The 11460-nt window shown below is 51.3% G+C and overlaps 1 protein-coding gene across 2 annotated transcripts in view; it reads right to left on the reverse strand.

Moving 5' to 3' along the window:
- The window catches only part of Hnrnpul1 (heterogeneous nuclear ribonucleoprotein U like 1), a 29352-nt gene extending 20632 nt beyond the window's left edge, over positions 1-8720 (reverse strand). The window contains exons 1-3 of one of the 2 annotated variants that reach the window (XM_042668143.1): positions 8161-8720; positions 4602-4727; positions 1859-2012 (exon numbers count right to left, since the gene is read on the reverse strand). In XM_042668143.1, coding sequence (XP_042524077.1) covers positions 1859-2012; positions 4602-4727; positions 8161-8458 — 578 coding nt within the window. In that variant the 5' untranslated portion in view covers positions 8459-8720. The remainder of the gene's footprint in view (positions 1-1858; positions 2013-4601; positions 4728-8160) is intronic. The other variant, XM_042668144.1, reaches the window with a different exon arrangement.
- Positions 8721-11460: the final 2740 nt, after the last annotated feature.

The following is an 11460-nucleotide window of genomic DNA, read 5'->3' on the forward strand; positions in this document are numbered from 1 at the left end:
TCTGTGGTGACTCACGCATGCCCCCTCCCCCCAATGGCCTCTAGAGTTTAGCAAAAGAATTCTGGAACCCTACCTACTTGCCCCAAAGCAATCACTGTGAACTCCCAGGATGGGGCTGCACCAGAGGGGGTACTCTGCTAAAGAGAGGCACCAGAACCATTTAGGAAGCTTTCTTAGACACCCCAAGATTCAGATCCCTGCCTTTGACCTAACCAGAATTGCCTTATTGCTTGGCTGCCATTGATTGTAGGCTACAATAGCCCAGGGTGCCCCAGTTTTAGAGAGCAGGCAGGGTGAGGGCAAGAGCCTGGACAAACCCCAGTAATTAACATCTACCCACACACCAGGCTTCCTAAAACCCTGCATTGGACAGGATTTTGCTATGACCCACATTCTCAGTCTCTCAGTGTCCTCAATTATGTACATGATTATCTTCCTACTAAAACACTAAAAAAAGAATCATGTTAAAATACTCCTGGTTTCCACTGTAGAGAAGAGAAGGGTGCAAGGCGGTGGTTGGATGCCCAGCCTGCATAGCTCTATCCACTATGTGCAAGATCTCATGCCCACCTGGGTGCCCATAGGGCCCACCTGGCCACTGGCATCCTTTGGCAGCAGGCTTCCTGTCCCACCAGTCCAGAGCAGCTAGGGCCCAGTGTGAGGGTGCCTGTCATATCTTAAATAATCAGCAAGTAGCTCCTACACAACCTCTGCTTCGTGGGAAGCAGTGGAAGGAACCTGCGTAGTGTGGGCTCTGTGTCCTGACTTTTGTTATAGCACAGCGCTCAAGCCCTTTCCAACAAGCTAGCTAGAGTGGACTTCCGCAGGCAGGAAACACAATGTGTTAGAAGAACAGTCCAGAGGAGCAGGGGAAGGGATGCCATGAAGAGAACAGGCTTCAGACTCCTTGAGGAAGGAGGGAGGAGGGAGGAGAGAGGAGGGAAGGGAGAGGGGAAAGAAGGGGGAGACAGTTTGTCAGGAAAGGGAAAAGGTCAGTGCAGAGTCCACTCCCTCTTTTTTTTTTTTTTTTTTTTGGGTCCGGTTGTGGGGCCTGAACTCTGGGCCTGGGCACTGTCCCTCAGCTCTTCAGTTCAAGGCTAGTGCTCTACCACTTGAGCCACAGTGCCACTTCCGGCTTTTTTCTTTTTGCTTATGTGATGCTGAGGAATCAAACCCAGGGCCTCGAGCATGCAAGGCAAGCGCTCTACCACTGAGCCACCTTCCCAGCCCTCCAATCCCTCTTGAAAGCTCTTAAAATTCACTTGCATCTTGGCTACTCCCTCCAGGAGTTTGTGGCTTAGTTGTGTACAAGGTCTGTCTAGTACCTACCCTAGGGCAGTAAAAGGCAACCCTACTGTCCAGATTAGAAAAGCTCTTTCAAGCCTGATGCATGTAATCACTCCTGTAATCCCAGCTGAGATCTAGAGCATCATGGTTCCAAGCCAGCCTGGGCAGGAAAGGCCATGAGACTTTATTTCCAACAAACCACCAGAAAACCAGAATTGGTGCTATGATTCAAAGTGATAAGAGCACTAGCCTTGAGCAAAAGAGCTCAGGGACAGTGCCCTGAGTTCAAGCCTCAGGAATAACAACAACAACCAAAATAAAAATAAAAGAAAGAAAAGCTTTCACTGGAGGGATGCAGGTGAGCCAGGAGCAGGCCCCTGTGGCAATGCAGGTACACTAAAGTAAAAGGCCAAGGCGGGCTACAATCCCACAGCTAAGAATGTAGGGTGCTCCGAAGTGGCTGTGCAGGTGAAAAGCAAGGAGGAAATAAGAGGAAGGAGTAAAAGTTGAAGGAAGTTGGATCTGGCAGCAAGTGTGGGGAGAAGAGCCAGCAGCCGTTTCTTACACCCACCTCCTGTCCTCTCGGTGCTCAAAGTAGCCACGTCCCCGGTTGTCTTCATAAGGCCTCTTTCGACTCTGGAATTGCTGTCTGTCTGGCTTGAGCTGAGATGCTTCGGGTGGGAGGAAGCTGGGGGGTGCTTCTTGCTTCATCTCTGTTTTTATGTCTATTGCCAGGACAAGTCAGATGGTCAAGACACTCACAAAAGGGCTCAGCTACTATTTCTCTGGCCCTTTTACTCCAGGAAAGGTCACAGGCACCTGACTCATGATGAAAACTGGGCCCAACAAGAGCCTGGTGGGCAGGCCAGGGCCTCTTGTGAGGGGCTCAGGGTGGGATGCAGGAGGCGGGCTGACACAAGTTATGCAGTGGACTCTCAGGGCTCATGAGAAGGGGCACCCTAGCACTACAGAGGACAAGCTCATTATGGGCCTTTGGGAGCCCCTTAAGAGGCTTTGACTTCACCCTCTCCAATTTTTCTTCCCCGAGAATCTGTACCTTACATAGCAACTTCAGTCTGACAAGGGGAAAGAGGGGGCGACTTGACAAGATCATGGTGGTTCTACTAAGCCCAGTTACCCATTTTGTGGTCCTACTAAGTGCTGTTACTCCAGAAGGAAGGGTCTGTAGCCCAGTCATCACAAAGATGGAACAACCTTATTAAGTCATGCTATACGCTCCAAGTCAAGGAGGGCTAACGTTCCAGGGACTGATAAGAGTTCTAGTCTGAGACAAACTCCAAAAACCAGTTAACTAAGGACAAATCATGGACTCAGCCTTGCAGTATTTCAGCGTCCCCATGCCTGCTGCTGTGGCTCATCTCAGCACTCTACCCAAGTCCACCCAATCACCTCCCAGCCTTTGTGGGACCCAGCAAGGCTCCTTAGTCTCCAGGACAGCAATGATAGTTGGTCATACTGAAGATAGCTCTATGACTACCAGAGCAGGCCCTTAGTGAATGGCTGCTGATAACAGTAAACACCCACCTTGGCCAGATGCTCCCACAGGCCGTAGACCTTGATACAAATCTGTAGTTTAACCTCTACTCATCAACATCCTGAACCACACACACAAACACCAGGGAATGCACTTTGTGGACGGACCAAAATAGAATTAGACAGAATTAACTAGATTCACTAAGCATTTGGGAGGCTGAGGCAGGAGAGTCACAAGTTCAAGGCCAGCCTGGGCTACATAGTGAGATCCAGTCTCAAAACACAAATTAAAAGAACAAGGGCACTGGGGCTACAACATTAAGGGCAGGGAGGGGGGACCTAAGTTCAGACTCATGTTCCAACAGGGTTCTGAGCAAGGTGCTGGTGGATCACGCCTATAATCCTAGCTACTCAGGGGCTGAGATCTGGTTCAAAGCCAACCTGGGCAGGAAAGTCCATGAGACTCATATCCAATTAACCACCAGAAATGGCACTGTGGCTCAAAATGGTAGAGTACTAGCCTTGAGCAAAAGAGCTCAGAGAGAGCACCCAGGTCCTGAAGTCAAGCCCCGTGACTGACAAATAAATAAAACAGTCAGTCCTGTATGAACAATGGCCGAGAGCTCATTTCCCAATTGCCAGCCTCAGTTCTGCAGTAGGACAAGCTACCAACTCAATCTATAAAACAAGAGAAGTTGGGTTCTATGTGATGGGGGAACTATGCTCTGCAATGATGTCTTTACAAGTTAGAGAAACCCTGAGATGATACCAGGTTTACTTCAATCCAGGACTTCTTAAAGTAAAGCCTTTAATGCTGTAATCTCCAAGAGAGATTAGATGCATTTGGCTAAAGAACCCTTTTCAAGGAGCAATGATATCCTAGAACAATTATTCTTCAGAACAAGGGATACCAGGCTAGGTTTACAAGGCTTTCTGGCCTCCACATTGTGAGTCTAAATGGGACTCAAGTATTGACCTCAAGTACTGCCCTGGGTTACTGGTACTAAAATCTAAAAAGGTATCATGAAAAATCTCCTTTCCCAACACCATAGAGTGTGCCAGAATTCTTTTATGGCAAAATCAGACAAAGCCATGCATGGGAAGGTATATTACTTGAGAGGAGGAGACAAGAGGAATGCAGTTTGAGGCTAGTACTAGGGAAAAATGTCGACAAGACCCTGGCCATTCTGGTACAGGCCTATGATCCCTGCTACTTGGAAGGCAGAGATAGGAGGATCACAGTCCATGGTTGAACCCAAGCAAAGTAGGAGATCCAATCTGAAAAATAAAGCAGACGGGTACTAGTGGCTGATGCCTCGAATGCTAGTCCTCCTCCTGGAGGCCTAGGACTGTTGTATGAGAACAGAATAGCCAGAATAGAAAAGTTTACAAAACCCCTTCCACGCCACATAGCTGGGCACAGTGGTGTATGCCTGTCATCCAGAAAGCCCACAATAGGCACACATGAGCGGGGATGCAAGATCCTATCTCTAAAAGGGCCGGAGGAATGACTCAGTAAAAGCATTTCCGCCTAGCCCTGGGAGGCCTGAGTTCAAATCAGCACTGCCACTCCCTCTTCTAAAAAGCAAAAATCAAACCAAACCAAAAAACACTAAAGCAACAGCTGGACGTGTGGCTTGAGCTGTAGAACACTTGTCTAGCAAACACTTGCCCTAAGTTCAAACCTTCCCCCTCATGCCCCTAAATCAAAGCAAACCTTACACAGTGACAAAAGCCCCAAAAGAAAATTGCCCAAGCTGGATGCAAAGGCTCAGTTGGATTGGGCTTCCATCAGGAGCGGGAGTACAGGACTTTCCTACCTGGGGGATAGGTGGGCGGTGGCGGCTCCATTTCTAGCGGTCTCCGGTCATAGCCTGACTCATTTTCCTGCTTGATGACCTGGGTCTCGTAGAACTGGTTCTGCCTGGGAATATTGTCCATGACATCTTAAGACAAGAGAAATGGGCAGTTAGATGGGTGCTTTTGGAGGCCCTAGGCTAGATTGCACCACCTCACTGGGCCGGCTGGTCTGTAGAAGAGGAACACTTGTGCCACAACAAAGCGGCCCCAGCTTGCCCCTCAAAAGGCTGCAGGTCCCCACCTGTGACTGGGTCCTACAGAAACCCAACATACAAACCCAACGGACCATGGAGAAGTTGGGTCAGGGCAGGGGCCCAGCTTGGCCTCTCAAGTCCCTATGCCAGTTCTGTGGGCATCTGGCACTCCATAGAGCCCCATTTAAAGCCAGCAGCCCTAGCTGTTCTGGACAGTGCAGTGCTTGGGGACAGGCATTCAGGGTACAAGGCTTAAAAAATACTCAGAGCACACACACTGGCCCTCTGCCCCATCAGTATAGCCAAACTTTTTTTTTTTTTTGAGTGCCAGTCCTTGAGCTTCTTTTGTTCAACTAGTGCTCACCAGAGGCACAGGTCCATTTCTGGCTCTCTCCAATATTCAAGATTAGAGTCTCACAGACTTTCCTGTCTGGGCTGGCCTTGAACTGCTATCCTCAGATCTCAGCCTCCTGAGGGAGCTAGGATCACAGGTGCAAGCCAACTTCTTTTAAGAACCTCCTGGAACTGATAACAGTTGCCAAGACAAAGGGTAGCCACCTTAGCTAGAGGAAACAGAAAAGGGACCCTAAGGTGGGGGGGAGAGGGGGTCTTTGAGCTGTTAGCACAGCCGGAGTTAGGTCAGAAGTGGCTAAGGGGAACTCAGCTCAAGACTGGCAATGTTCTTGGTGAGGTGCATACAACACACCAGACCCAGGATACAGCTGAGGATGAGCCTGCCCCAGTGAGGCCTGAGCAGCTTAACTGAGCAGATCTTTATACCAAAGTAAGTTCATTTTGATTGTGTCAGGGACTAGGAATACTAGGAGCCGAGAAAGGGACCTAGAAAGGAACATAAGCCTCAACTCAAAGGATACATAGGCAATGACTCATGGATGCGAACACAGAACACTCCTGGGCTGGGAGCACACATGGGAAAGCTTAGACTGAACAAAGAGACTGGACAAAGCACCAGACCAGATGCTTCAAGGAGAATCTCGCAGACAAACCAAAGAGAAGTTTTTAGAAAACTTAGGATGGGCAGTGTGCAGGCAACTGGCCCCAGGGGCAGGATCTCTGCTGCGTGCTTTGCTGCAGCCCTTGCTAGGCGCAGTGAGGCAGAACCAGGCAAGGAGAAACTATTCTTGCCATTCGTTAGTTAATTGATTGGATCCTTTCTCAGAGGACAAGTACATCTGGGTACAAACCAGGTACAGTCCAAAGGGAGAAAAGCCCCAAGTCACGTGGCTACAGTATTTGTTTACGAACACTGAAGGAAGTTGCAGGGGGGACATGAAGCGGGGGCTCAGAGGATTTTTGTCAATGAGAATAAGGGAGAGAGGAAGAACTCATCTTCTTAACTGGAACAACCAGCCCTTACAAAACTATTCTGCTTTTACCAGGCTTTAAGCAGTGTTCCCCCCCACAAAGTGTCTCTCTTTTTCTCTCTCCCTAAACATTTTTCCTGTACCCACAGATGCTGCCTTGCCATCTTCTTTCTAATAACAAGTAGACCCCGTGTGAGTTTGTAACAATCCTGGGGTCAATATTGTAACCATTTTACAAACAAGGAAACAGGTTCACAGAAGTGAAGTGACTTGCCTACCATGGAACCAGATTGGACTCAGTGAGCCAGGTTCCCTGAAAGCCCCAAACTCACCTTTCAGAGACCCTTCTGGCAGCCAGTCAGGTGAGGGCAGTCTCCCCTTGCTGCACCTGCCAGGGTCCCTGAGCTCTAGACAAACACATCTACAGGCCACACTGCCAGGGAGGGGTATAGGTCACTCCTGTGGGAATTCCCAGCACATTTTGGGTATCCTAAAATTACACTCTAGACCAAACTGACACTCAGGTTGCCCCCTTCCAGGAGATCCCATCTTTCTTGAACAAGTCAGTATACCTAATGGCAATCCCAAGTTCCTTCTGTGACCTCATTTCTTTCCTCAGTCTTAGCTCCAAGCCCCAGGGAGGGCCCTCTTTTTTGAGAAACACCACAAACCCTGGACGCCAGAATCAGGCAGCCCTTTTCGAACTCCAGTCATTCTATTCTCTCCATTCCTAGAGTCCTCTCCCTCTCTCTCTCCTCAGAGGACTCAGATCTGCCTGAACCCCTTCTATTCCCACAATCACATCTTTGAGCAGATACAGAGGCTCCCCACTACCCCCAGCCACCCTCTCTTGGGGCACACAAGTAATTGCTTCTAGGGACCCAGGAGCCCTCTCTTGGAAGCATTCAGCCCCAGAAGCACCGCAGGCCCCCACCCCCACCCCACTGGCGCCTCAGGGAGGTCCTCAGCAAAGTCAACAGGTTTCCTTTCTCTTTACTACATCCTACAAGCTTTCCCCTGGGGTATGAGTGCAAGCCCAACTACCCACTCTTTCCCTGCTGGACTCAAGAATCCACTTGCAGTACTACCAACTTGATTTCTGCCCCCATCCATCCTTTGCTACCCAGTTAACCCAAGCCTATTCTGCAGCAACCACAGAGGTACCCGTCCCCCAAATCCTTTGTCCAGTTCAGCCACTCCCTGGCCCGACACCAAAGTTTCCCTGAGTCTCCTCCAGAAAGTCAATTTGAAAAGCCCCCCCAAACCTCCCAGCACCCAGCCAAGCCGCGTGCCCCTTAAAGTTGCTCCCCGCCCCCCATCGCCCTGGAAGAGAGATGCGGGTTCCGAACAGTCCAATCACAGTCCCTATTGCAAACACCCCCCCCAAAATGCATCACCAGCCTTACACGAAGAGCGCTCTGCCCCCTACAACCACCGACAACCTCGCCAACCCACCCCAGAACCCCAAAGCGCACAATCCCCGGTTAACTCCCTCCGGCCTGCAAACTCGAGGAACCTTCGAAAACTCTCCCTTCCCCGACCCTAGGGAAACAAGGTTCCCCTCCCAAATCAGCGCACCCCAAACTTAAGATTGCCACGTCCAAGAGCCCTTTTTTTGGACCCCCTAAAAAAGAGGAAGAAGAAGAAGAAAAAAAAAAGGTCTGTAGTTCTTCCGACTTTCTCCAGCTCCAGAAACAGCAGTTTCCGGTCTCTGGACCTCCCAGGGTCCCGAGCATGTAGGATATCGAGACACCCCCCCCCCCCCCTCATCTCGGATTCCCCCATCACCACCACCACCACCACCGCACCCAATGCCCTCGGTCCGCCCGCTCGTTCCCCGAGGCCCAGGTCCCCTGATTCTTCTCTTTTTTTCGTTTCCCCAAGCGGTGGGTGTCGGGCTCGATCCCTCGAAGCTCGAGACCGTCTCCCCGACCTCCGGCGCCGGACTCCCGCGTCCCCCGGACTCCGGGCCTCCCGCCCCCCGCCCCGCGCACTCTCACAATGTCCATCCGGCCCCGAGTAGCCGCCGGGCTCCGGGTGCGGCTGCAGCCCGGGCGGCGGTGGCTGCGCGGTCCCCTCCAGCTCGGAGCCCCCCTCGGTCTCGACCTCCTCGTTGTGGTGCCCGGGGGGCGGCCCCGGTTCGTCGTCGGCCTCGAGTTCCCGCTCGTCGTCGGGCTCCTCGGCCTCCAGCGCCGCCTGCAGCCGCTCAGCAAGCTCGGCCTTGAGGCCGCGAGTGTCCAGGCCGCGGCGCTGCAGTTCCTCGCGAAGTTCGTTCACCTTTAGACGACGTACATCCATGGCCCGGGCCCCCCGGGGCGGCCCCCGAGCCCGGCCCGGCCTCCCAGGGTTCGATTCCCCCCTTAAACCTTTCCTGTCAAGAGGCAAAAGGGGGGGAGAAAGGGGGGGGCACTCCAATGGCGGCAGCGGCTCAAGATGGCCGCCGCCTCCCCCCCTCGTCCGTGCCCCGGGAGGATGCAACACAAGTGCCAATTGGCCGGTGCGCGAGGGCAACGGGCGCGGACCGGGAGGTTCAGCCAATCAAACTGTGGCTTTCAGAATAAATAACAGCGGAAGGGCCTTTAGAGTTGCCGAAGAGGAAGCGTTGGCCTACGTCGAAGCCGCGGCCCGGAGCGGAGGGCGGGAAAAGGCAGGAGGCGGAGTGCGTGCTGATTGGCTAGCGTCCGCGCGCCAGCTTCCTGAAGGTCAAATGAGGGAAAGGGAGTAATGATTTGGACCAATTGGAAATGAGATTTCAGAAGGAGCGCCACCCTTCCTCTACCCCCCCACATGGCCTTTCCTATCCCGTCCTTTCATCCCCGCTTAAAGTGTCTCTGTAACACCCATTCTGATTGGTGTAGATCTCCCGCCCCTTGAGAAGTCTGAGCGGGTAAAATCACTAGCACCAATCAAATCGCGGGGCTGGATGGGGCGTGGCAGGACGAGTGTGTGTGGGAGTGGAGGGGGGGGGAGGAGGGAGGAGGAAAGCCCGTCAAAACCTCTTTCCTGTTGTCTTTAAGAAACCGGAACTAGAGATGAATTCACAGATGGCCCGCCCCTTGCCGTTAGGGCGGTTTCAAAACAAGCGGTCTACCAATCACAGTTCTGGTTTTATCTCACTAAAGCGGGTTTATCGTGCTCGCTTTAGGAAAAGCTAACGGTATTGGCCATTCTGCAGACGACTTTTTTTTTTTTCTTTCCCCCATTAATCTACACTGGAAAATATAGGGAGTTGAGTTGTAAGTCGTGGTACTACCTAGTATCGGTTAGAAACTCAATTGCTTCCATGTTAAAAAACAAAACAAAACAACTTTTCCATTTTAGAGAGTGTTGAAGGGCTGCAAACGGGGCTTAGAGTCAGAACGAGAAAAAAGTTGCACAGCAAGTCGCAGTCTGTCCCTTCCCCCCCCCCCCCCCCCCCCCCGCCTTTCCTGCTCACGGGGCGCTCTTCCCACGATCCTGGCATCTCTGCCCGAAGTGGACGGCCGCTCTGCACGCGAACATAGAGTTTTGCCCTCCAAGAGCTCCAGAAGTTTGTAGATTTCCACCACCCCACCTCCCGAAATCCTCAAATCTATTCTGCCTATTTGGCGTCTGTACCAACACAGGGAACTGTGACTGTGTCACAAGGTCTTTAATCCTGTCCGCGTCTTAACTCAGAAGACAGAGCTTCACTGAGATGTACGATCAGGATGCACGGTGCAGACACCCACAAAAGACACATAGCTGCTGAGCACCGGTGGCTCACACCTGTCATCTTAGCTACTCGGGAGGCTGGTATATGAGGACTGTAGGTTCAAAGCCAGCCTGGGGCAGGAACGTCTGTGAGACTCATCGCCAGTGAACCACCACAAAGCCTGAAGTGGAGCTGTGACTCAAGTGGAGAGCCCTAAGTAGCCTGGAGCAGAAAAAAGGCTCAGGGACAGTGCCCAGTCCCCGAGTTCAAGACCAGGACATAAAAAGTTACCCACAGCACACGATAAACCAATAGCAGTCATATGATATCCTGCGATCCAGATAAAGCCTCTTCTGCCGCCCAGATGTGCAAGGCCAGACAAACCTCACTTTGACCTTTAACACGGCACCCACTCAGCGGCAGGACAAGACACTCACGTGGGCCCTGAGGTTCCAGTCCAGACACCCCGCCCCTCACTCACGCCCGACTTCCTCTCCCCTCCCTGCTCCCCACAAAAGATTGCTTCCAAAACAAAAACTTTTTTGTAGCTGGGCTTATACTGTTCTTGAGACTCACCAGCAGAGGGCGTCCGGGCGCTGCCTAGGATTTTTCCTCCATCTGTAAACCAGACCCACCCAGGAACAAGTGGCAGCCAGGGCTCTTGGTGGAGATCCAGAAGGCCTGATCTTGGAGAAAGTCCCTTTGTGAATCTGTGGATCGAGATGTTCTGGTGCCTGTTGTCTCCATGAGAGTCTGCACGGGTTGGGGGTGTGTTGAGGACCTGTTGGTATCTTCATGTGTCATTGATTTACTCTGATTTCTTGCTGTTCTTGGTTGGGTACCTGCCCGTGCATGACTGTAAAATGTCTTCTGTGTGATTTCTGCCAGTCTCTCTTACTAGATGTGTCTTTGTGGCCAAGTGTTCCTGAGCGTGTCTTTTAATTGAAGGGTATGTAGATACCCCTAGGATCCTGAATCTATAAGAATATTCCTCACGAGGGGTTTTCTGAAAGCCTTGTGGTTTCCTAGCTCTCTTTTATTATGTTTATTTCTATCCTCTTTCTTCAATGAGGAGAATTCCCAGACCCACCAAATCCTTCTTTCTACATTGTATTCTATTTTTTTTTTTAATGAGATAAGATTTGGCTCTGTAGCCCAGGATGACCTCAAATTGAATATTCTCATACTTCAGCCTGCCCAAGCACTTGGGATTACAGACATGCACTACCACAACCCTTCTTCATTGGGGGTGGGGGGGTGGGGGGGTTGATGGTATGAGGATTTGAACTCAGGACCTCAGGATTTCACTATTTTTTTTTTGTTCAAGGCTGGAACTCTACCACTTGACCCACACCTCCACTTCCAGCCTTTTGCTGGTTAATTGGAGAAGAGACATTTCATGGATTTTCCTAGCTGGGCTGTCTCTGAACCCAAATCCTCACTCAGATCACAGCTTCCAGAGTAGCTGGGATGAAGTCATGAACAGACACCAGTACCTGGCTCACCAATCCTTCTTTTTACCCTGGGGGAAATAGAATTGCCAGGAAGGGCACAAATCATGGTGAATGGAAACAAGAGACAAAAGCAGTGATTGACATTGTTTTTATAAGGCCCTGTGGAGGCATCC

This window comes from Dipodomys spectabilis, unplaced genomic scaffold, assembly GCF_019054845.1.
Source record: "Dipodomys spectabilis isolate Male_0828 unplaced genomic scaffold, ASM1905484v1 ptg000422l, whole genome shotgun sequence".
NCBI classification, from domain to species: domain Eukaryota; kingdom Metazoa; phylum Chordata; class Mammalia; order Rodentia; family Heteromyidae; genus Dipodomys; species Dipodomys spectabilis.